This window comes from Furipterus horrens, unplaced genomic scaffold, assembly GCF_987537825.1.
Source record: "Furipterus horrens unplaced genomic scaffold, mFurHor1.1.pri manual_scaffold_1, whole genome shotgun sequence".
Classification (NCBI taxonomy): domain Eukaryota; kingdom Metazoa; phylum Chordata; class Mammalia; order Chiroptera; family Furipteridae; genus Furipterus; species Furipterus horrens.
The window spans coordinates 22,714,980-22,741,218 of record NW_028327171.1 but is presented as its reverse complement, the minus strand read 5'-3'; the positions used below and the strand labels follow the sequence as shown (position 1 = coordinate 22,741,218).

Sequence of the window (26,239 nt, the reverse complement as noted above, 5' to 3'; positions counted from 1 at the left end):
TCTGCAATTTCCTCCCCATCATCTGTGTTGCCAAATATTGGGACTATCTCCAGTGCGGTAGGGGTAAAACCTCATCGTTCCAAAAAGATTTTACGTCTCACAGCTCATCTTTCCAGAACATACTAGACTAGTCCTGCAGCCTTTCAGTCTGAATCCTGTGGATAACTATTTCATTCTGCTATTAAAAATTAAAATGGGTTAAAACCTCAAAAGAGCAGTTGGATATAGATGGTTGTTTGAGTGCATACTGATCAAAAGCAGGCATGGTAGTTAATCATGAAAAAAATTACTACTAGCTTGCTAAAAAATCAACTTGGCCTTTTATAAGTCAATAGGAATAGTGAGCTTCCTAAAAGAGGACATTTTACTCACTATTAAATAGATGTTGCCCTGGCTGGTTTAGCTCAGTGGATTGAGCGTCGGCCTGCGAGCTAAGTGTCGCTGGTTCGATCTTCCAGTCAGGGCACATCAGAGAAGGAAAACTCTGACTCCAAAAAACCTCCGCTGCCTTGTGGCATACCTCTTCAGGGAAAAGGCTAAGGGAGTAAACCCCGACAGAAAATCCGGAGCCGGAGTCCCTAAGGCGGTTTGACGTTGTAGTCAACACCGGCAACTCCTGCGGCGCACCTGAAGCCAAGCTGTATCGACTCCGTCTTTCCCTTGGACCCTTCAGCTGCGAAGAGAGGGGGGGTCTGCTGCATGGGCAACAGCAGACCCTCCATATTACCCTGCCCAGGCTCTGTAGCTTCAGCGTCATCGCAAGATGTTGATTCAACACGGGAGGAGACAGATACCGTGTCACTCCCGAGTCGGACTGCACAGCCATTCTGGTGGTGCAGATAGACTCTTAAGAAGCTACACCATCGTCTCTCGAGGCGGACGGCTGCCGACGACGAAATAGATGTTACAACGTTGGCCCTACTCATAGAGACTTCCAATGCCTGACTAATAAGATCTTCCTAAGACCTACATTTTATGTAGCTTAGAAGTCAGTTTTACAGTATGAAATCCTTGGTTTTGCCTTAATATTGTAATTATGGCCATTGCCATGCTTGTTATTAATGGTGAGGCAAGCTGCAATATTTGTTCTTTATTTTCCCTTCTGAGTTCTTGTCCTCGTGTGCGTGTATTTTAAAGCCCAGTCCAGTCTCTGTATGTTGTAGTTGTATCCCATGCAGTGAGTTTGTTGTTAAGTTTACTGTGATTTTTTTTCCTGGCAGAAAACCCCCAAATCACGGTCTAAATCTCACAGTGCTGATGACGAGGAGGATGCACAACAGAATCTTGGCAAGGAGACTGGCCAGCTGTACAGGTAAGGAAGTGTCTCCATGTTTCTTGCTCAGACTCTCTGGGCCTCTCTGTCCCCATCAGCTTGGCTGTTTTCATTGTATGAGTCTAGAGAATTGGATCACAAGGTAAAGTGCTCAGTGCAGTGGGACCTGTGAAGATCAGCTAGCTATGAAATGATAATGCAGGTGGGGAACTTATACTGTGCCTGGCATATAGCGAGCTCTTAATAAATGCTAGTTGTAGTGTAGCACTTGTCAGGTAAAAGGTATCTTCAGAGAAGAGAGTGGGCACATGAACTAGTACAGAGGGCTTTCATAGGAGACTAAAGAGAAAGTTAGGTGATAAGCCCACGTTAAGAGCCAGAGATCTGAAATCAGCCAGACTTCAAACTCTTCCTTTAAAAAATAATTTATTTATTTTTAGAGAGAGCAGAAGGGAGAGAAACAGAGAGGGAGACAGCTATGTGTGAGAGAAACACCAGTTAGTTGCCTCTCACATTCCCCTAACTAGGTACGTGCCTGCAACCCAGGCATATGCCCTGAATGGGAATAGAACCTGAGACCTTTTGGTTCACAGGTGGGTACTCAATCCACCAAGCCATGCCAGCGAGGGCCAGACTTCAAACTCTTATTTCTCCAACCTTAACACGGGGCAAGTTGGACTTCTCAATTGTATCTATTTCTTAGAGTCATTGTAAGGATTAAGTGAATTAAACTACTTAGCCTGATAAACTCTTCCCCAATTAATTAACTGCTCAAAAAAATTAGGTGCTATTTTCTTTATTGTTGTCAATGGAATTTGGGATGAATAAAATGACCATTTTTTAGAACCCAGATTGTGACACATGATCTGCTGTAGGATTTTCTAGCAGTTTATGTATATGTTAAGTCTCACAAAGGAATGCAGATTACATCATAGATACATAGACAAGCACATTCACGTATATACATGCACACATTCCCCCCATATTCCTATGCCTTTATTGAAAAATTGAAATTAAATGAAATTAGAGACATAAAGGTCCTGGAGAAATGGATGGCATGTAATGGTCAATTGAATTTTATATTTGAGCTTCACTTCAACAGAATGTCCATACATAAAATAGTAACTAATTAATAAGGGCAGAGGGAATGCATATAGTCCCTACCTGGAGGGTACAGAAAATTCTATTTGTAGTTACAGTAAAAATATAAGAGAAATAGGTCATCTTCCAGGAGATCTCTGCTGTGCATGTTTCAAATACAAGTTTGAAAAAGGCTCAACTCTGAATCGTACAACCAGGGCAGGGACAGTGTTTGAGGAGAGCCATGGCAATCTCGATGTGTACAAACAAGACACTACTACAAGTATCACATGAACTCATGTTGCATGCCACTCTTGAGTTAGAGATTTATCCATAATATGTGTCAAAGCCTAAAAATCTATAATGGTGTCCTTTTGTGACTTCAATAAATTAATCTACTCCCAGGATAAAGATTAAAAACAGCTAACTTTATGCAGAATTTCTTTGTAGCACAGAGTATCTTGGAGTTTTAATTCTAAGCATGATCTCACATAGATTTATAATCATTAACTTTCACAATACCAGATTTTCACAAATGACTATAGAATTTACTAATTATATGGTATAGGAAGTACATGAATGCTTCCCGTTTATTTTTACACTGAAGTTCATGACTTCTTTCTTGCCAAAATGACTTGTTGGTGCATTTCAGGCTTAATTCTTTTATTGAATTATGTAAGTACAATTAGGGTAAGGATTTTTGTCTGATTTGTTCTCTACTCTAATAGTTGCTTAATAAATATTCATTGAGTCAATAAATCTATATCATTACTATTTAATTGCAGAACACTTTATCACATCAAAAGACACTACCATTAGCAGCCACTCCCCATCTCTCTCTCCCCCAGTCTCTGGTGCCAACTAATCTACTTTCTGTCTCTATAGATATGCCTTTTCAGAGCATTACATATAAATAGAGTCATATAATATTTGGCCTTTTGTGTGTGGCTTCTTTCACTTAATACATTTTCAAGATTCATCCATATATCAGTACTTCTTACTTGTTACTGTTGTATAATATTGTATTGTATGACTATTTTATTTATCCATCGTTAGTTGAAGGACATTTAGGTTGTTTTCACTTTTTGACTAATATAAATAATGCTGTTATGAACACTCATGTGTAAGTTTTTATGTGGATATATGTTTTTATTTCTCTTGGGTGTATGCTTAGAAGTGAAGTTGTTGAGTCATATGGTAACTCTGTTTAACTTATTGAAGAACTGCACATCTATGTGGGCCAAGCACTTGAACCATTTTATATTCCCCAGCAATGTATGAGGGTTCCAATTTCTCATCAACCTTGCCAACACATGTTCTTGCCACCACATGCTCATGCCTGCCTTTTTGGTTATGGCCATTCCAGTAGGTGTGAAGTGGTATTTCATTTGTAGTTTTGATTTGCATTTTGCTAATGACTAATAATGTTGAGCATCTTTTCATGTTCTTATTGGCGATGTGTATCTTCTTTGGTGAGGATTAGAGTTTTTGTTAGATGTTCCCCTAGAGGAGAAAAGTGTGTATGTGAGGAGAATGTGGAGCACTTTATTTTGGAAAAGAGTAATGGTAAAATTTGTGAAGTTGTAGAGGAGATTGTAGGAGAGGTTCATAGGAGAGAGAGAGCAAAGTAATGGATGTTTGCTTTAAGAAATGTGAAGAATATTGAAAAAGCATAAAGAAGAAAATGAAAATCACTTGCAATTACACCTCTAAAAGATAATTGCTATGGAGGTTTTGTTGTATTTCCCTTTAGATATATAATTCTTGTGGCCCACAATGCAATGGTTCTCCTTTTGCCAAGCCAGAGTAGATTCGTGGTGAACTCTGGTGTTAAACCCTAGCTGGGTAACAGTGAGAATCAAGCCCTCCACAACAAAACTTCCAAATACATGCGAAGAGACTGATTCTGATTGAGCCATTAATAAAATCACATAGGTGGTGGTGGGGGGTGGTAGTGGAAAGAGCACTGAACTAGAAAACACACTTGGGGTTCTAATCCTGGATGTATTAGAAGTGGCTAGGGAAGGTAGAATAAACAAAGACCCAAACTTCTTCTCGGTCTAAAATATCATGAGCCCCTGGGGTGTGTATTTCACAGGTTGGGTCGCCGAAGGAAAACCATGAAGCTCTGTCGAGAACTCTCAGATTTGGTGGTGTATACAAACTCTGTGGCAGCCCAGGACATTGTGGATGATGGTAAGGACTGTTGTTGTTTTGTTTTCCTGGAAAAATATTCTTGACCTTTTTTTCTGGTCAATGGTAAATCAATCTTTTTAAAAATCAGATCATCAGTAAACATTTCTGGAACCGAGTACAGTACAACTTGAGTTGTCAGAAAGCTGACTGCTGGTACAAAGCTTTTAGCTCACAGAGAGGGTGCCATTGATTACTGAGATTGCCTGATGGTCTAGAGGTCAGAGAAACTTCCTACAGGTCCGCGGAGGACTTTATTTTAAAAAAGAAAAGTGTGTCAGAGCAAGGTCTTCCCCAACACTTAAACTATGGAGACCTGACTTGGTTTGATAGCCATTCCCAGTGTGGATGACCAGAAAAAAGAAGAAGTCCATTAATTTACATAGCACCTTTCAAGCCCCATGTTTTCTCATTGGCAGTTTAGACTTCGATGAAAATAATTTAATCCAAAGATTGAGATCTTAACAAAAAAGAACAAAAGTTTCAGAAGCACTGACTCTTTCAATAATCTTTACCTATGAATTGCCATGTATTGAATTGAGAACTTCCAGTCACAACTGTTCTTACCCTGGACTTGCCCGCTAGCTGCTCTTTTTCCCTTTATTCACTGCCCTTCTCATTTCCATTTTGTTCAGTTAATGAATGTTTATAGAAATAAACTGTGGTCGTGTGGCTTTTCAATCTACTTTCAATTGTAGTAGAAATTGCATGTAAATCAGAATCTCCCATTCCCTCAACAAGTCTTCCTGAAGGGGAGACAACACCGTGGTGAGTCTCATGTCCTCACAAACCTCCATGCTGTCCCCCGAACTCCACAAGTGTGTATTTTTCTATCTGCAGATTTTCTTTCTTTGATAGTGATTTCTTCTTCAAATGTGACAATGATAAAAGTTTTAAATGAATTTCATATGTGAGATCATGACAAACTGTGGGATTCTCAGCACATGAACAACACATTCTTATAATAACTGTCTACACCTAGAAAATAAACTCAGGTGTATTTGAGTTAGAGAAATATAATTTCTAACAAATGCCTTAGGAAATCATAATCCTATTAGCTTAATGAAAAAATACTGAGAACTCTTTAGCTCTGGTACTTTTGCTGTTTTTGTCTTTTGTGGGTTTTTTATTAGCCTTAAAATGAACAATAGATAATGAATGCATGGCTTATTCTAGTGCAGAGCAACTCAACTATTAATACATTGATTGATGTATGCCTAATTATCAAGATCATCATCTTAATGGCAATGTGGTATGTATATTTATGTGGAGAGACAGCGAACAGTGGTATTGATTCCAGGACTACCTTATCTGCATGTGACTTATCAGAAAGATTATAGATTTCTCTTATCATATTCGAAGTATTCACAAAATCCTCAAATGAGATCATTTGTAGAATACTTGGGATGTGAATCATATTAATAAGTTAATGTCAATAAAATATATATGATCACATCATGAGGTATATCATCAGATTAAAAACTAATTATGTAATTTCTTTGCTTCTCAACTGTATTTATGACTGTTCCAGCTCTAGAGTGTAATTGTTAGTCATTTGGTCAGCGTTTAATATCTAAGGGTGTACAACCCTGAAGAAAACAGTGGGCCTGGGAGACTGTGTGCTCTAATTAACATGCACAGTCTGGATAAAATTCAGTTGGCCCAGCTAGACTATATAGCACTTCTCCTTCATGGGCCATGCCCCTCAGTCTGAGTTTAGATACACCCAGCTGCCACAGTACACATCGGAATAAAAATGAGGCTCTGGGCAGCATGAGTCTTTATGTAGACTGACCTCTTCTGGCAGGTCCAGGAGATATATGGTTGGTTGTTTTCAGGGTGGGGTGTGGATGTTTGGTGAAGGGGTGAGAGTAGTGGGGGTATTGCAGCAACACTGCAAAAGATAGGATTGGGGAATAAGGATAGGATACTAAATGTTTGGAGGTTTACTCCATCATGACTCTGAACTTGCAGTTTCCTTGGCCCTGGATTGACCCCCTCCTGATGATGGTCCAAGCAGAAAATTTAATAGAAACTTCCTGTTTGCTTTCCTTCCTTTATTTCTTTCATTGTTTCTAAACCTGGGTGGGTGGATTATGTTCTTGTTTCTGAAACTTTATTTCTTCATAATTCTCCTTTGAACTCTTTCTCCATTATTATTACTTTCTCCCAAACAGATTTTAACTAGTTCCATAATTCCATTTATATTAACTTTAAAATTCAATTTTTCTGTTTTGGAATTTTTTTTTCTAAATGCTATTAGTAAATATGTATTTCACATATGTGCTTTTTAGATGACTGTCTTTAATAAATGCCTCCCTGTTATCAGAACTAAGCTACTAGATAGTTTTATTTTTGCTTTTCCTTGACTGTCTATAGCTTTGGCAAAGACATTCTGTTTGAGTTATCCATCTAAAACTTTTTTTTCCTGCCCACCCTGTTCATACTAGTCAGATAGACATGAATTAGTGAGATGGTTGCACTCTTCGGAGAACATGAGACCTCAAAATAGGCAGTTTATCTTAGCACAGCTCATATTTGGCATCAAAATGGCAAAGGAGTCCCAAGAATGCAGTTGTATGGGTCTTTCTTGGTCAGGAGCTGCCTTTGCTCTTTTCCTGTGGATATAATCTGATATGTTATAAGGTCCTTTGTGAGTGGTATTTTCTTTTTCATTTGTTTTTGTTTGTTTTTGCTATAGTTCTCGCTTTTCTTTTTTCTTTATTAAAAACTGCCAGGAACCACAGGAAATGTGTTATCATTCAGTGAAACAAGAGCTCACCAAGTGGTTCAGCAGAAATCAGAGCAGTTCATGATTTATAACCAAAAGCAGCTGACAAGGATTTACCCCTCTGCCTACCGCATTGACTCCAGTAACTTCAACCCTCTGCCCTACTGGAACGCAGGCTGCCAGCTTGGTGTGTATACCCTTGGAAAGGCGTGGTTCTCTCTTGTCTTCAGTCTATGCTAACGTTTTGCCTAATTCTCTCAAACTTTGAACTTGCACAGTGGCACTGAACTACCAGTCTGAAGGGCGAATCATGCAGTTAAATCGAGCCAAGTTCAAGACAAATGGCAATTGTGGCTACGTCCTCAAGCCCCAGCAAATGTGCAAAGGTATGTACTAATTTCATAGTCATGTATCTGAATGCAGGTGACCTCTATTGAAGGAGCTTTCTGGAAAGTGTGATACCCCAGTGTTTTACATGATTTTTAAAAAGTGAGAGATAGGTTAAGGTGTCGGAATATAAATTAAAAACTCTTGTCACGCTATAATGTTTAAAATGTTCTCTCCTGAGGTTATGCACATGAAGAAGGTCAGGGTAGCAATGGACTGTCATCTGAAATCCAGCACCCAGCATGATATTTATTGCACGTTACTTATAAATGAGACTGTCTTCTAGACTTGAAGCCTTTCAGAAACTTTCTTAGTGGCAAAAATAAAATACCACCTGAAGCAATTGTATGAAGCCCTTTAGTTAGGATGGTCAAATTATAAAGCAAGTTCTCACAAAAAAGAAAAGATAATGTAGTGTTAAATTAAATAAACATGTTTTCTTTAAAAAAAATTTTGGTTCAGTTCATTAAAATTCTCTTAAAGTTTTCCAAATTGGATTTTTAACAATTCAGGTAAAAATGTGTTGACAGTTGTGTCTTGAAGACTTTTTGCTTTGCATGTTTTCTTGCTCTGCTATTTATTTAATTTCAGATTTTCTTTGTGTTTGTTATATTCACTCTATAGCCAGAATAATTTAGGTTAGAAAATTATTTCAGTCTGACAGAACTGCTCCCCTTCTCTATACTATTGGCATTCAAATAAAATGCTCTTCTTCCCCCCATGCCACGGTTGACAATTACATTGCAGACACTTGCTTTAAATTGGCCCCTTCCTCTATGTTTGGGAGCATGGATTCTAACAAAAACCACAGCTATTGGAAATGCCTTCACGCAGAAGCCACAGTGATAGTTATGCGATAATTTCTTCACTCTGAGAAACACTGTAGTAACTCAGCATTTGTTATTTCTTTGTTCTACAAGCTTGCGCGCTGTGTGTGTGTGTGTGTGTGTGTGTGTGTGTTTCCATGCTACTAACCTTAGAGTTTTAACATCTGCTTACTTTGCTTAGGTACTTTCAACCCTTTCTCTGGTGATCCACTTCCTGCCAACCCCAAAAAGCAGCTCATCCTGAAAGTGATCAGTGGACAGCAACTCCCGAAACCTCCAGACTCCATGTTTGGAGACCGAGGAGAGGTAAGCGATCTATGACCCAGTGGTTAATTATGTGATTATTTTATTGTGTTCACACTTCATCTAAAATGTCAGTTCTGTGTGTGTGTGTGTTTGTGTGTGTTCATGAATGAGCAGTGACTCAGCTCACCAGATATTAGCCAGCATATGGGCAAAGCACACACAGTTTTTCTGGACCATAGTGCATTGTTTATGTTGGAGGCAAGAGTGCATGCAATTCAATTCATTATTCAAGATTTACACTTGCAATGTTAACATCGGGGTGCAAAGAACAAGTTTACTATTAATAGAAACATTGCATAAGGATATGTCTTCACTTTCCATCCACATTCTTCATCCTCTCATCTCTGCTACTTGTCAGTCACCTGCTCCTGGCCACATGCTGACTCTCTGTCATTACTTGCTGCACCTCTGTAGCGTGATTTTAAAATGTTTCCCTCTGTAACCACGGCATCCTGTCTTTCTAGAGCTTTTATTCCATTGTTTCTGTTACACCTGGTCTTGGCCTTTTTGGCCTCAGTTTTCTCACTGTGTCCATGTCCTTCCTCTCAGTTGTGGCCCATCACTTCAGGCTCTTTGCCACTCGTACCTGTTACACCATGATTTCTGGATCTTGAATGTTAATGAATGAAACCATGCAGCTCCGCAGTTAGGTGTGACCAAGAACTCTTTGTCTCAACCCTCAGCTGGGCCCGTAGTGCTGTCATCCCTGCTGCACAGATCAGCCCACTGTCTTGCTCTCTGTAGAGGCTGTTTCCACCTTCTCTGTCCTCAAACACCTGTTCTCATCACTTTCTTTCTCATCTTCAATAGGTGGCATCGTAGCCTACTCCTCAGAAAGCGGGAGCTTTATATGGGACCATTTCTTCCTTGTCTGTTGCCTCCAGCCTAATCCAAGCCACTGTCATCTCTTGTCACTTCTGATGCAGTCGCCTCTCAGCAGGCTGGCCGCCCTGCTTCCATTCTGTTCTCTCAGCAACAAGAATAATTGTTTTGGGAGGATCAGAAAGTTTCTACTTGCCTCTTCTTTCCTTTTTTCTTTATCGTCTACAAAAAGGAAGACTCACTTCCTATATTTTCTCCCCATCTTTTTATTTTGAAATGTTTTGAACATCAGAAAAGTTGCAAGAATACTAAAATGCACATCGTATTTCCAGCACCTAGATTCACCAATTAAATTATTAAATGTGACATTTGCTTTCTCTTTCATGTGTCTATGTATGTATATATGTACATATGTGTATACACATATATTTGTATATGTATATGCATACATATATAGACACATGAGACAGGTAAAGCAAATATCACAAAATTTAGTAATTATATATATTCACATACACATATATATATATATTTATGCATTTTCTCTTTTTTTGCAGAGTCATTTGATAGTAAATTGTTCACATAATGACCCTTGACCTGGAACACTTAAGCATTTATATCTTAAGAACAAGGAAATTTTCCTGTATGATCAAATATAATCAAGACAAGACATTTAATATTGGTATAATAGTATTTTCTAATATAAAATGTATATTTGATTTTCTCCAATTGTTTCAATGTTGTCTTTATATCTTTTTTTCTTTTCTTTTTGGATTCAAGATCCAATCAAGGATCACACATTCTTTTTAGTTGACATTTCTCTTTGGTCTTTAAAACTATAGAACAATTCTCCAGCTTTTTTGTTTTGTCTTCATGATATTTACATTCAAAAAAATGTTCAAGCCAATTTTTTTGAGCATGTCCTTCAATTTTGATTTACCTGATTGTTCTTCATGACTGGAATCAGAATAAATATATTAGGCAGAGGATTAAGTACATGGCCAATGTCGTGTCCTTCTCAGCATGTCACATCGGGAGCCACATGATGAATGTATCCTGGGATGACAATGTTAGTGGATAAGGTGTCTCTTTACCTGTGTAATTAATGCCTGTGGAGTTAGTAATCTTTTAAATGTATGCAGACTGCCTTTATTTTGCAATTCAAAGAAATCCAACCTCCTTATCTTGGCTTACAACGTTCTGTATCAGGATATTGTAACTTCTGGGAGGCCATGGAACCTTTTGGTATTTGATGAGTCTCTTCTCAGACTAATGTTTTTAAATGCGGAAAATGAAATAGGGCTACACAGGAAACCAATTATATTGAAATTCCCCTATCAAAATATTAAAAACAAAGTATGACGTACAAATATATGTGTCAATAGTGCAACAAATAACAGGATTCAGAAGTGACCTAATAGCTATTAGAATTTTAAGTTGTGGTGAGTATAGATGATTCATGGAGATTTCTACAACCATAATGTGACATGAAAACATCTATGAGTTTTAGCAGGTACAGAGTTGCATACTAATGCTAGTATGCTGTGCTTTAGTCAGAGGGTAATGGAGATAAAGAGAGCTCCCTGAAATCTCAGCCCATGACCTCTTACATTATTCATATTCCTGAGAATGAAATGACAATTTTTCTTGCTCCCAATCAGAAATTTTCATCTTTAATTTTCACCTTTTTTACCCTCTTCACGTCTAATAAAGTACCATCTCCTAGGTGCCCTGCATCCCAAAATTGCTCCCAGTCTTGCTGCCACTATCTGATTCCATTCTTCTAGTGTCTCCCCCAGGTTCTGGTAGGGTGAAGCGGACACTGTTAACTCAGGTTCACAGATGAGGAGTCTGAAGCACAGACGCTTAACTTGCTGAAGATCAGCACAGGAGCCAGGTTTTGAAACAGGAAGTTGCTCTTTAAGCCTGTGGTCTTAGGCTTCCTTAAAAACAGAAGTCACTTTCATTAGCTCCCCACACATGCCACAATTCCCATTGGTCCAGTTTTGCCACAGGATTGTATTCAAAGGAAAAACTTCTAGCATAAAATAATTAATCAGAAACAAGTAAAGTTTAATACGGGAGTTTATTTAGTAAACCAAAAATGTGTGTATCCCCTTAATTGTCTTAACATGTTCTTCTGTCATGCCTCTAGCTCTTATTCTCTGAAGTTCCCCACAAAACTGTATTCTCTTTACTCTCTAAGCTCCCCAGAATATGTTTTCTGAGACTTCAATCACTTTGCTTCCTGGGTTCTTTAGGGTTTTTGTTCTTCATTGCTCATGATCTAGAATCTGCACCATAGAGCAGAGCTTACAGATGGCCGACAGAGCTGGATCCCTTCCCCTGAAGGAGGGGGGCTGTGGGGGAGGTTGGACGAAGACTATAAACACTCATATTTTTTCTTTTGATTACTTTTTAATACTTTTAATTTTATATTATAGTACCCATTGAGTTAACTACATTAAAACTCACAAATCAAATATGGATAACTTGATTATCATGCAACCCAGTTAAAAGACAGAACTCCCAGAAAGCTTCTGTCCTCCTTCCCAATCAATACTACTTCTGCCATCAATCACTAGCACCTATCACAACACATTTATTTTGTCTGTCCTCAAGCTATGTAAATTAATTTTTACAGTATTTACTGTTTTGTCTGGCTTGCTCCACATTATTTCTATGTAGCAGAACTTTGTTCTTTTTAATTGTATAGTACTCATAAAATTAATATTATAAAATTTATCCGTATCCCTTAGTGTGTAACTATTATGAACACAGCAGCTCCGATCTTTTGTGCATTGACCAAAGCTCTCATTTCAGTTGGGTGTATACCCTGAACTTATGTAGATCATTGGGTAAAGTTTGTATAGCATTAGTAGATACTGGCAAAAAAAAATTTAATCAGTTATTTGTTTCATGTGTATGAATCTCTTGCACCTAGTACATTTTTCTCTTTCTTGTTAAGCACCTGATAAAGCGGGTTACTGTTGAAAGGTGCACATTCTGGCCAGTGTTCTCATATTAATTAACACGTGTAGAAATGTATCAGCTGTTACAATATGCTCTCTTTATTTATATAGATCATCGATCCTTTTGTTGAAGTTGAAATTATTGGGTTGCCAGTGGATAGTTGTAAAGATCAAACCCGTGTGGTGGATGACAATGGTAAGATGATGATCTGTGTTCATTGTTAATCAGAATGCTCTAGAAATAGAATTTTCACCCAAAAAGAAAAATATCTACGTAGAAGAGAAGTTTCTAAAGTCCATAACTGCTGAGTTCATGTTAAGGTCTAGTCAACACAGAAAACTAAGTAAGTATAGTATTGATGCATGGTATGCTTTGATGGGCATTGTAATCTAGGCTCTCAAGACTTCTGCTTTTGAAGGAAATATTTTTTATTTCTAGTGAAAAGAATAAATGGTATTTTAAAGGGCTGGGTTAAAACTCCACTCAGGGAAATGCCTTCATTACATTTTTATGTTGTGTTTTCATTATGTGAGTTCTCAAAGCTTTTATTCATGAAGTCTATGTCTTGATGTTTTCCCATTTTTTTTGGAGCATATAAAACTCTATAAAGGGAGTGCAGCATGCTTTTGGCAAGTTTACTTTCTGAATATATATGTGTGGTGAATGGGCAACATTGTTGTATTTTGGCCATAATGTAAAAAGAAAGCTTTCTTTGCCCAATCTTCATGTCTTTTCCTTGGTAACTTCTAAAATTGTGTTTGTTCATACATCTGACAAACATTGCATACATATTTTTCTCAAAACATTTGAGAAGTTAGCAATTCATAGAGAGACTTTAAGAGGAATTTTTCTAAGCACTAGTTTAAGGAAAGGAATTTGGGGGTTCAAGAGTAGCATGAACCTCTTAACTACAAACTTAACAAATTTAAAGAAAGCAAAGTTAGCAAACTTAAAGAAAGTAAACTTTCTATATGTATTGCATTTTCCTACTAATGTTCAATAGATTTTTTTCACCTCAGAAGTAAGAGAGTTCATCACTAAGTCAACAAAAAGATAATTTTTTTTTTATTCAGGAGTGGCATTACAGTGATTTTTAGTCCATAATTATTTCACTAGCTAAGGTGTTTAACGGGGTTAAAAGCTGATGACCCCTGAATATATACATTTAATAAAAATTTATGCAGTACTTAAATTTTTATCGGTTTAAGTAATTATTTTACCTGAGAGAATCTTACCAAGAAATATAGTTTTTGCTTTTAGAATTAGAATTGAATTATAGACCTTTCTATTATTTTCAATAGCTATAAAAATACATCATCTTTATGTATTAAGGTCTCACTTCATGAGAAGTCACTGGAAATCAACAGTGAATAGTCTCATTAGGCTATGTCACTAATTGTGTGACCTTAGGCACATTATTTTCTCTGAACATCAATTTTCTCAACTATAAAAAGATTTATAAATACTTATATTTCCTATGTTTAAAAATGATCATGTGTTACTTGTGTAATTTTTGAAAGTGAGTAACATACATATTTTTCTTAAATAGAAAAGACCCCCAAACCCTGCCCTACCACCCTTAGAAGATTGCTTTCAGAATTAAATAGCATGTTATATAAGCATTGAAATCTGCATAGCACCTTCGTTATAAAATGGTTGCCAGTGATTATTATAGCAGCAGAATCTTTGGGGAGCAAGAAGCATAATTCTCTTAGTCAGGTGGGGGTGGGGGGAAAGTATGCCAAAATTCTTGTATCCCTACAATAGATATTTGTGACCTTATTGGAGCATTCTGAATATTGTGTGAAAGCGCTTTCTCTACAGTGCAATTTGGCATCAGAGATTATTAGAATGATGTAATCATTTACAGGCAATTTTCTTACCATGTATTTTCTAGCAATGGGGTAAACCCTGTGGCTTTATTTCAGTGAGGCATCCTGGAGTGGCTTGGTTGTCTGCACAAGTTTAATATGCATTACAGGCAATTTTCACTGTTTGCTTTGCAGATGTCATGGCCAATTCACTTTTAGCCAATCCTTCGCTTTTCTGATTTTTCTTTTCTTATCTCTCGGAGGATTTAACCCTGTGTGGGAAGAAACCCTGACATTTACAGTACACATGCCAGAAATAGCTTTGGTTCGGTTCCTTGTGTGGGATCATGATCCTATTGGACGAGACTTTGTTGGACAAAGAACTGTGACCTTCAGCAGCTTAGTCCCTGGTAGGTACAAGGCTGGCCTTTTCTTTCTAGACTGACGATTCCATTTTCTTTGGAAGATTTAATATACGATATCTGATATACACAATATATGACATATTAAACACATTATTTGATATAATGAATGTTAACACACTTTGCGAAGTGTAAAGAAGGATAGTAAAGTAAGATACTTAATCGACTTGTGCCAGTGGGAAAGACAAATGCAACTTCAACTGAAAGAAAACTACTTTCTCTTCTTTTATCAGGCTACCGGCATGTCTATTTGGAAGGACTGACAGAAGCATCCTTATTTGTCCACATAACAATCAATGAAATCTATGGAAAGGTGAGAAAGATTATAGGGCTTAAAGCCACATGCCACAATAATATGGTCCTTAACGAAGTGATTTATTGACTAATTGCATCAAAGGAATGTGTACACCTTGACAAGCTGTTCTTTAGTAGAAAACTATAGGGAAGCCCAGTGAGCCCAGCGTGTGATCCCACGCTCAGGTGCCCACCCACACGAGCTCCTTCTGCTCTTTAGGGGTGTGCGCTCATTCCTGCCTCCCAGGGGGTCTCTCTGGACTTAACAGAAAACTGTTTTCTCAAATGATCATTTGTTTGGCTGAAACAATGAAGATATAGTTAAATGATAAATTTTTATTTTAGATTTTAAAAAGTCCCAGCTGGCTCCAATGGGCAATACAGTGTCTCAGATGTTAGATAAATTACTTGTACTAACCAAGCTGTGATCCCAGCAGTTCTAGGCAGGATGCATTCATTGGATGCCGTTGTTTTTAACTGAAAACCTGAAATTCAAGAACGAATTTAAAGCCACCCACAGGACTTGAGAGAAAGAGAGCATAAAAATGTATTCTAGTTCCCTCCTGATGCTGCTCTCTTCATTGTGGAACTCACTTGATGTTTACAGATCAATAGGCCGTCCTCTGGTCATGCCAAGTAACTGGAGACTTGGCCACTGGAATGAATTTTTAGAACCAGATGTGATTTACAGGGAGCACCGAATAAGGCTCAGAAGCATTCGGTTCTCTTTTCCAGGAAGTCTGCGTAGCCTGGAGCTTCCGCTGCAGAGACATATACATTCTCTGTGCCTCAGCTTTCTCATCTGCAAATGTGTTGTAAAAATAGTGCCTCCCTCATAAATAAATACAGCAGTCCCTCGCTATATCGCGGTTCACTTATCGCGGCCTCACTGTATCGCGGGATTTTTAAAAATATATTTAATTATTTATCGTGGATTTTTCGCTATATCGCGGGATTTTGTGGTATGTATATGTATGTTGTTAAAGTTACATAGGTTTAAGAGTGTAGAATAAATGTAAAGTTCCTACTTCGTGGGGGAATCTGGAATGTAATACCCGTGATAAGTGAGGGAATGCGGTAAATAAATAAATGTTACCCTGAGAAATCTGCCTGGCACATAATAAATGCTAAAAAATGTTGGCTAATATTAATATTACCACGACTAGAAGGCAGTTGCTAGGGAATGGACCATTTCAGCCTGAATTAGAGGTACGTGTTTCTCATATCAGTAGGGGTGGGGGGTGCCTAAGGATCCTAATCTCTTAAGAGTGATGAGGTTTTATTTTATGATTTAAAAAAATGTTTAGTACTGGGTTTCTCTCTGTGCTGCTTGTTGAGACTTTTTTCCTCTCGCCTAGATACACACATATAAATGATAAAAATGATTCTTGAATTTCTAGGAACCCCAGGTTAACTAACTAGTTCCTCTAGTATTTATCATAGTTGAAGGAAACAATAAAATTCAGAAGTTGTTTAAAACTAGATCCAGACATAAATTAAAATATGAAAAAGAAAGTGTTCCATAGGATTTCTCTCTCCTAAATAAGTGTCCCCTTACAGGTCCTATGACGTATTACTGTCAAGGTCTGTTTGGGTTGGCATGCATAAACCACAATGTGGTCCAGGTGGTGGTGAGTGGAGCAATGAGCGAACCCGTGGCTAAAATCACCGAAACCGGGAGAAAGGGTTTACAGAGGCATATGCGTTCTTTTGTTTTCCCTTGCACCACCACCTTCTTGAAATGAGCCCAAATTGTGTTTTGTTTGTTTGTCTTTTCCCTTGCAGTGGAGCCCTTTAATACTCAACCCCAGTTACACTATATTGCACTTTCTAGGAGCCACAAAGGTAGTTTCTCAGCATGGCACTTGGTTCTTGCTAGCGTATTTTGTTTTTAAGTGGTTATGGCCGCATGCTCTTTCTCTCTCATACCACTCCATTTTCCTGCTTACCAGTTTGAAACATGCATCTGTTGCTTTAAGGTGGCTGAAGTTCTAAACAGTCTATTAACCGTGGAAACTGTTCCTACCACCTTGTCAGCGCTGGGTAGGCAGCTTCTGGGAAAGCTTGGCTGTGAAAATGGAAGCCTGCCATCCTCACAGAGCACGGTTGATAAGACGTGCATGATGGTGTGCAAACGTGCTGTGAGCCGCTGTTTTCTTGGTTTGAATGTACTTCAGTGGCTGAAAAAGTTTTATTTTCTATTCCATTTTTCATGATGCTGTCATTTAAAAGGCAAGTTGCTGCCGCAATGGCATTTGCTTAACTTGTGGTCGGTCCTTTTGTTATCTTCAGAACAGACAGCTCCAAGGTCTGAAGGGCCTGTTCAACAAGAATCCCAGGCACAGTTCTTCAGAAAACAATTCTCATTATGTTCGGAAACGATCAATTGGAGATAGAATTCTGCGTCGCACAGCCAGTGCTCCGGCCAAAGGCAGAAAAAAGAGCAAAATGGGCTTCCAAGAAATGGTAGAGATGAAGGACTCTGTGTCTGAGGCCGCAAGAGATCAAGATGGTGTTGTGAGGAGGACCACAAGGAGCTTGCAAGTGCGTCCTGTCTCAATGCCCGTTGACAAATGTTTTCTGGGGTCTCTGCCGCTGCCTGTATCCGCAACAGCAAAAGACACTGAAGGAAAGGAAAACTCTCTGGGTAAGGTGCTTTAAGTTTCTCTAAAAAGAAACCCCTGTAAGGTGCATTTTTGGTCTCTAGTTATTATAACATAATCAACATTTTATAGTCAAAAGTAAAAGATACGGAAAATAAATGTTTCAAAGTAATTTTTTTAGACTGGATTTTAAACTTTGGGGAGAGGATGGTAGAAGAGCTATTTCGCCTAATGCCTTAAAAGCACACTGACATCTATCTGAACGTGACACCATCAGGTGTGATTTGAGCCTGTGGATCTATTAGGTATGACAAAGAGGTGAAACCTGCAAAACAGGAGCAGAGATCTTGGTTTTCTAAGTGGGTACAGTATATCTACTGATTGTCCCCAGGTTGAATAGAATTGCATTGATTTTTCTGAGGTTGAATATAGTTGTATTTCTCTCCCCAACATATAATACATTTCTGTGACTGGAAATGTTTATGGAGAAAAAGGAAAAGCCAGATGTTAAAACAAGCCATCATCTCCACTTGAGACATCTGTGCTGGCTTTAGAGGTAGCTCAGGAGGTGTTTTCCTGTGGCCTCATTTCCCTGACCCCTGGATGTTGGCAGGGAGGGCAGCATGTCTGCGGCTGCTTTCCAGTTACAAGCTCCTCAAGCATAGGGACCAGGTGTTACCCAGCTTTTCCCCTAATTTGAGCATAATGCTCCACTCTTATCAACAACTTGTTAAAGAATGATGCTTGCCTTGCAATGTACCCAAGAACTGTTGACTTGTGCTGGTGACTCCTTCTCCTGCCTTATTCTATATGACTTATTATCACCAAAACTGTGTCCATTTGTGGTCTCTGCAACAAGTATGTTTTAATTAAATCAAAATCATCTCAGACAGGTAGAATGTGATACCCGTTTCTTTTAGGAAATTCTCCTTTTATTATGCAATCTAATTTCAGTGATCTACTTCCTCATAAATACCATTTTGCTTGCATTAATTTTTATATTCTCTGGAGACAAACCAATTTTTGAATGGTTTATTTGAATGAGAAAAGGGAGTTTAAAAGTCTGAAATTTTGCTAAGAGGAATACCAGAAAAGAGATAAAATATGTGCTTCAAAATTTATATCTGAACTCCATTTTGGGGAAAATAAAGCTATATTCAATAGAAATTAGGAGTAATTCTGTTAATGCCAAAATTAAAATGTTAATACCATTAAGGTAAGTTAGAAAGCAATATTGAGGTGATGTTTCTCTCCTCGATTAAAAAAATAATTACATAAATTAGTCATTCATAGATGTATATGTATAAATAAAACTTGTGGCAAATATAGAGCAGTACATAGTCATGGAATGATTCAAGTTATAATGTAGAAAAATATTAAGTTGAGAAAGTGTTGAATACAAAATCTATACATAGTTTTGTTCCTATATAGAAACTTACAGTGCCTGTCTCTGAGTGGTGACATCATAAGATATTTAATTTTTTCCTTTAAAATTTGGGGGTTTATAAAACTTTTATGATGGACTTTTTTAGTTGGGAAAATAGTTAAGTTAAACAAATTATTCTATTAAAAGAATCTGATCAAGAATACTTGAATACCTATTATTGTCTTAGTACTATAACTAAGCATTATGGGGTGCCCCAAATTGCTGTGATTTGTGTGTTTTTATAGTTTTCCTTACTGTGCCTGATATTTTATTGCCTCTTTTAGGGGAGAATGCAATATGAAATGTGTGTATTAAGAACAAAAAAATAACAGAAAATCATATATTCACAATGATATAGAAGTAGTCAAATTCTTCATTTTTAAGTCTACATATATTGTTATTTTAATATATTTTTGCACCATCAATTTTGTTTTAGAAATAAATTAAATTAGATCTTTTGCCAAAATGTTTTTTTTAATAATATGACTTGTGTTTTTTACTAATAAATGCTTAACTTTGAAAGCTTATAGTATGTTGCTCACAGGTACCACAATGCTTTGTTTAACAGAGCTGTCTTATTCTGTTTTTATTGCCATGCTTCTGTGTAGTACAAATCTGAATAGGAAACAACTTAAGGTAATGCTCACTGTAAAAGTATGGTGACTCATGACATTTTTTTGATAATGAATATTACATCCTTAGCTGATGTAATAGATATTCAAAGGGAAACTTCAGTGAAATTTCTATAAATATATTTTACCATTTATTCATCACACAGATACTTTGTCGCAAATCAATACAACCCATAATTATCTTCTGTCACAGTGTAACAGATTTACATTCTCCATTTGTCTGTCTGAAGACAAACATGAGTGTTTGCAGCTCCTATATAAACTGCTATATGTCACCTAAAATATTGTTTGTTTCATTTAGCAGAAGATAAGGATGGCAGCAGAAATGGGAAAGCAAACATAAAAGACGAACATTTCCCAAATTTCAACAAAAAGTTATCCTCTTCCTCCAGCACTCTTCTCCACAAAGCCATCAACCAAGGGGACTCTGCTGTTTCTACTGCCAACCTGTCAATCACAGAACAGTTGGGAGTACCAGGTCCTAAGGGTGGGAGAACCAAATCAACTGTGTCAGGTGATGGCCAGGAACACCACCGTCCCAACAAATCCATCGCTCCAAGGCAGCATTTGCCTCTTCATCCTGCAGTTAATCTAACACAAGATCTGTATGGTGTGAAAGCTAAGGAAAAGGAGAGTGCGGGGGGCTTTGCGAAAGGGAAAAGCACATTGGCAGGAAGCATTCTTTCTCAGAGCGATCTGGAGATTAAAAAGTTGGAAGGTAATTGGGGTAAGGGTAGAGCTGCAACATCCTTTTCATTGTCAGACGTCTCTACGCTCTGTTCCGACATAGCTGACTTGCATTCTACCGCGATTCTGCAGGACACTGACATTTCCCGTCTTATTGACAATGTCACTTTAACGAATGAGAATGAACTGGGCAGTTCCATCTCAGCACTGATTGGCCAGTTTGATGAGACCAGGAATCAGGCTGACCTGACAGTTGTTTCTCATCTTCATAGCACCAGTATGATGTCAAGCCATTCTCCCTTGCCCATTATGAACCTAAAAATGCCCTTCAAGCATGGCTTTTCCAAGTCACCCTTGCTGTGCTCATCTCCTGAGCAAATTGCAGTCTTAAGTCCCAAGACCTCTGAATGCTCCACACACACAGTTGTTTGTGAAACTTATACTCCTAATGTCTCTAAAACCAAACCAGGTGATGACCCTTCTGGAAAGGCCAAGCCTGGGGCGATGGAAAGCAACCTGCCTCTTTCCTCTAAAGCTTCTCACTGCTGGTTACCAAAGAGTCCCACCAGCGGGAAAGACTGGGGAATACTGAAGAACCACAGCCCTGCCTTGTCCACTGACTTGACACTGGGAGGTGTAGTAGCTGATCCCTCTCTCTGTTTAATTTCTGGGGAGAGCAGTCTCATGGAAATGGATGGGGAATCAGAAGATCGGTCTCTAACCACCTATGAATATAGGCAAGAAAGCACAAGTTACCTTGCTTCTCCTTTAAAACTGAAGTACAGTCAGGATGTGGTAGAACATTTTCAAAGAGGCTTGAGAAATGGCTACTGTAAAGAGGCTCTCTACCCTTCTGTCTCTGAAATATTCAACAATATTCAAGACGTCAAAAATCAGAATATTTCTCATCTAGCCTATCAGGGTGCTGGCTTTATGCATAAGCACTTCTCAGATTCAGATGCAAAAAGGAACCAGACCTATGTGTCCCCATCTAGTGCTCAAGACTTGCATGCTCCTGCACCCAAGCAGTCCCCACACCCTCCTCTGCCTGTTCTGAAGCTGCCCAGTCCTTGCAAATCCAAAAGTCTGGGGGACTTAACATCAGAGGACATTGCCTGCAACTTTGAAAGCAAGTACCAGTGTATCAGTAAGAGTTTTGTTACAACTGGCATCAGAGACAGGAAAGGTGCAACTCTGAAGACAAAGTCGTTAGAGCCTATGGATGCCCTGACTGAGCAGCTGCGGAAACTTGTGTCCTTTGACCAGGAAGAGAGCTGTCAAGTGCTGTATTCGAAGCAGGATGCCAATCAGTTCCCCAGGGCGCTGGTCAGAAAGTTGTCTTCCAGAAGTCAGAGCAGAGTGCGCAACATTGCCAGTCGTGCCAAGGAAAAGCAGGAAGCCAGCAAGCAAAAAGGTGTGAACCCCACCCACGTGGGTGGAGTGATTCTTCGAAACAAATCCTCAGCGCCCCCTCCAGCAGGGAACCGGCACTCCACCGGCTCCTACATAGCCGGCTACCTGCGGAGCGCCAAGGGCAGCGGGGTGGAGGGCCGGGGCATCCCGGAGGGCGCGTGCGCAGCCCTGCGTGCCGGCCACGCCGACCAGTTTTGTTCCGATAATTCTGTTTTGCAGACAGAGCCCAGCAGCGATGATAAACCAGAAATTTACTTTCTTTTGAGACTGTGAATTGCATAAAGCTGCATTTTCAATGTTTACAAGGTATTCTGTAGAATTGTCAGAGTTTTCAGTAAATCCTTGGCTTTGAAATGATTTTAAAATGTATTTTTAAACTTGTATTTTGGTCTCCCACTTCCTGAGCTCTTCCTGTTTATGCATTTATATATAGATTTGGGTGACGTTTCCCATGTACCTATGATCTTTCTCCCCTGTGCCGTAACCTCTATCGGTGTGAAATATGTGCATGCTCTAGATGTGAAACTTCTCAGCAGCTTGGGTTACGATGTACGAACGTTTCACCCAGATGCTCTTTGCTCTGAGTCCTCACAGTCACAAACATAGTCATTTTTAATCTCTAACTTGAGTTACTGAAGAGACTACAAAGGACAAAGGGATGAATTTTTTATTTTAAAGCCATTATCATCTTTTGTGTTTTTCTTTCTTTGTTGAGAAACCCAGATGCATTTTTATGACTCATTTAAAAGACAAAGTAGTTACCTTGCCTTTTAAGATTTCTCTTCCTCAACCCTAAAAGTTCAAAGGAGATTGGTAGTTGCTCCCCGCAGACCTTCTCATTTTTCAGAAGGCTGTGAGGGTGTGAGGAATAAAACAAACTTCTGTATATAAGGGCAAAATTGTTTGCTTTACATAAATTTTGTTACATATTTTTGCTAATGGCTTTGTATGTAACAAGAACACAGTTGCCAAGTGTTTGTTGTACTTCTGAATTTTCTTATTAAATTATAGACTGCAAATAATGGCTTTCAGAATGAGGGGCTTCCATCAGAAGCTAATGATAGCAGCAGGAATTGAAAAATTCCCCCCAAAATCCTTTCTCATAGTAAAATCCAAGTGAATAGATAATTAGAAGAAACCTTTTTCCTTCAGGAAGCCAAGTAACTATATTTTAGTATCAACATACATTATTTTCACTGTGGATCCATTTTTTGTATTGCATGTTCAAATGTCCCTCTTTGCTTTTTTGTAACATTAACTGCAATGATGTTCTTCTTGGAATTCATGAAAATATAATTAAAGCTGATTTTTAAACACTTGGTGACTTTTTTTTTTTTTTTCAATTGAAGTTCATATGACAGCTGTTGAGAAAGGAACTTAAAGCCCATGGAAATATTTTCCTTTTTATTTCTTTGCAGCAGAAGGGTTAAATTCTACAGGGGACAGTTTTAACCCTGTGGAGGTTGCTGCTGATCTGAGAGATACAAACACTTTTCTTAAGCAGCAACTTATGCCTCTGAGTGTTTTCATTATGCTTTAGAGGTCATATTTGTAAAGTGACTTGAAAAGAAATCAAATATAATGAGTTCTTTGCATTTGATATTGATATTGCTAGTTTAAAAATATTCCTTCCTAAATCCTGCTCTGGGGGGGGTGAGGACACAGGGAAAGGCAGGCAAGATGCTATGTTTGGCAGATCAGACTACCTGAAACTTTGTTATGTGAGGGTAGTTGTCCTGCAGTTGTTGGACATTTTGTGCTTTTAAAAAATATTTTTGTTCTCTTTGCTTTTCAGTTTTGGGACTTTCTATTGGAAGTTTTTATCTATATCCTTAAGCTCAGAGATTATTTCCTCAGTTGTATCCAGTCTTCTAATGAGCTCATTAAAGGAGTTCTGATTTTTTAGTATTTCTTTTTTGGTTCTTTCTTAAAAATTTTTTTATCTCTGCTTACATATTTTGTTTTTGCACATTGTCTACTTTTTCCATTAAAGCCCTTAGCATGTTAATCATATTTTTTTTTCCAATTCCTGTTCTGGTAATTCCAATATTTTTCCCATATATACCTTACTCTGGTTCTGTTGCTTGTTCCTACCTCATCAAACAGTACTTTTTTCCTTTTAGTGTGCCTTGTAATTTTTGGTTGGGAAGTGAACATGATGTAGTAAATAAAAGGAACTGTAGTAATGCGATGTAACATGTGTGTGTTGCAGGAGAAGCCTCTATAGTCCTACAATGAAGTTTTTAGTTTTTGGTGAGTCTGTATTCCTGGACTATAAACTTCTCCAGCACTTCTCAGTATTTCTGCCCCCTTAAGTGGGTCAAGACTGCTAGATGGGGCTAAAGTTGGACATTTTCTTTCCCCCAGGTTGATTAGGCTCTGATAAAACCCCAGGAGGTAAAGTTCTGGTGAAATAGTTTCTCTTGGGGCCGGGCTTATTGAGAATAGAAAGCTTTGACATATTTCAGTGTGGCTCCTTTTCTCCCCCTCCTGCTGGAACCTTGAGGGGATTTTTCTCCATATTCAGTGTGAGGACCTGGCAGAGCTCCAGAAGTAAACTCACAAACATGTGGGGGCCCCTATGACTGGGTCATTCTGGAGTTTTTAACTCACAGATTGTCCACACTGAGCCTCCAGTAATGCATCAATTACAGTGCAGGTTTTCCTGCTCCGGCACTGGTTCCTGTGGAGGTGGCTGTTCATGGCTTTCTGCTCTGGTAAGTTGTGATTTTCTGTATTTACCTGTGTGTTGCTCCAATTTGGGGGGCAGCGGTTTGCCCTGTGGCCTCACTTCTGTGACATGTAAGAAGAGCTGTTTATTTTTCAGCTTGTTCAGCTTTATAATTGTTGTTGGGGTGGACTGGTGACTTCTAAGCTCCTTACACGTCAGACTGGAAACAGAGCCCTGAATCACCCACTTAAAAAAAAAAAAAAAGAAAGAAACAACTAAAATAGCTGATACCTTAGCTCAGTATTACAGAAAAAGTACCCACAGCAAAATCTTAACGTGCTAACATTTTATTGGGGGTGTGGGGTGGTGTATTCCTAGGGAAGCAAGAATGAGGGTAAAGGGAATTGAAGCAGAAAAGGGAAAGAAAATCCAAGAGGATGAGCTAATGAGAGGGCCATGCCTTCACAACCCAATCAGCCAGATGCTGCAATTTGCAGGATGTCTCCAGAGAAGCCATGTGGAAACACCGCATCTCAGAGCAGTCCAGGTAGAGAAGGATGGGTGGGAAATGTATCTCCTGCTGTCCTTCTCGTCTGCTTTCTTTCAGTGGTGAAGTCCACCCTACAAGGCATTAACTTCCTATATGTCCAGGCGCGGTATGCAGCCCCTCCAGGTAGCTCCTGGGGCAGCAGAGCCTCTGTCCTGCAGGGCAGCAGTCTCTCCACAAATGTCTGGGAGTGGCAGTGGCTGGAACTTAAACACTGTGAGAATATTTCCAATGGTTGCTGCCTGGGTGGAATAGGGGTAGACAGGGAACGGAGGATCCGGGGTGATACATTAATTGGATTTCCTGTCTATATCCCTGCCTTGTATGAGACCAAGATGCTTTCTCTGCTTCTTAAGGAAGGAGGTGCAAGGTCGACCCTTCCAAGTAGTAGTCAGTTTCAGTCCCCTAAAATTTAAAGAGGATTAGCAAACCAAGAGATTGTTATCATAGTTATCACTGCTGCAGCGGGCCCCAGGGTCATAGCGGATGTTTATCAACTCCCTCCTCCGTCATGCATTAGTCAGCACTTCAGCTGTTCTAGGTTGCTCACCTGGTACGTTGACACAGTCCCTCATCCCGGTATCACAAACCCTCATTTGTTTTCCTTTGTCAGGCAAGAGTTGCTGTGAGTATCCATTTACAACTCTCATTGGGCACAGAATCGCCAAGGGGTTCTTCAATGTGTCCTGCAATCCAGATTTACTCACATTGGTCCCCATTGTGTAGCAACAACCCTAGCTTCTCATGACAATCAGGGTCAATTAAACAGTTAATATAGTAATTCTTTTTTTGCTTATCCACTGGCATGCTGAGTTCAAAACAGTTCAATTCCAGTTCAGTAAAATACTTAATGTGTTCTCTAGGAAGCAGTGCTGCCCTGGGCATCAGGTTCTCCAACCTAATAAATACAAGGTTGTAGGGACAGAAAATACAAATTCTGCAACTAGGACATTGAGAGTGATGGTAAGAGAGGATGAGCCTAGTTCTATCCCTCGGTTTCTGGAGCCCTTGCTTTTGGATTCATGTATAGGATCTGAGCCTGCCACCACGGCCCCTTTGTTTGTTAGCCCATTGTGCAAGCTGTGGGTTGGCCCAAGAGCAGCTGGCTGACACCCAGAAAGTAGGTAATCCTATCTCCCTG

The 26,239-nt window shown here is 38.9% G+C and overlaps 1 protein-coding gene across 1 annotated transcript in view; it reads left to right on the top strand.

Moving 5' to 3' along the window:
- The window catches only part of PLCH1 (phospholipase C eta 1), a 178,493-nt gene extending 155,866 nt beyond the window's left edge, over positions 1 to 22,627 (top strand). Inside the window, exons 14-24 of the mRNA XM_090273080.1 lie at positions 1,221 to 1,312; positions 4,452 to 4,549; positions 7,285 to 7,464; positions 7,556 to 7,663; positions 8,673 to 8,797; positions 12,703 to 12,787; positions 14,667 to 14,813; positions 15,059 to 15,138; positions 16,905 to 16,964; positions 17,412 to 17,766; positions 20,082 to 22,627. Of these exons, the coding sequence (XP_090129206.1) occupies positions 1,221 to 1,312; positions 4,452 to 4,549; positions 7,285 to 7,464; positions 7,556 to 7,663; positions 8,673 to 8,797; positions 12,703 to 12,787; positions 14,667 to 14,813; positions 15,059 to 15,138; positions 16,905 to 16,964; positions 17,412 to 17,766; positions 20,082 to 22,153 (3,402 nt within the window). The 3' untranslated portion in view covers positions 22,154 to 22,627. The remainder of the gene's footprint in view (positions 1 to 1,220; positions 1,313 to 4,451; positions 4,550 to 7,284; positions 7,465 to 7,555; positions 7,664 to 8,672; positions 8,798 to 12,702; positions 12,788 to 14,666; positions 14,814 to 15,058; positions 15,139 to 16,904; positions 16,965 to 17,411; positions 17,767 to 20,081) is intronic.
- The last annotated feature ends 3,612 nt before the right edge of the window (positions 22,628 to 26,239 follow it).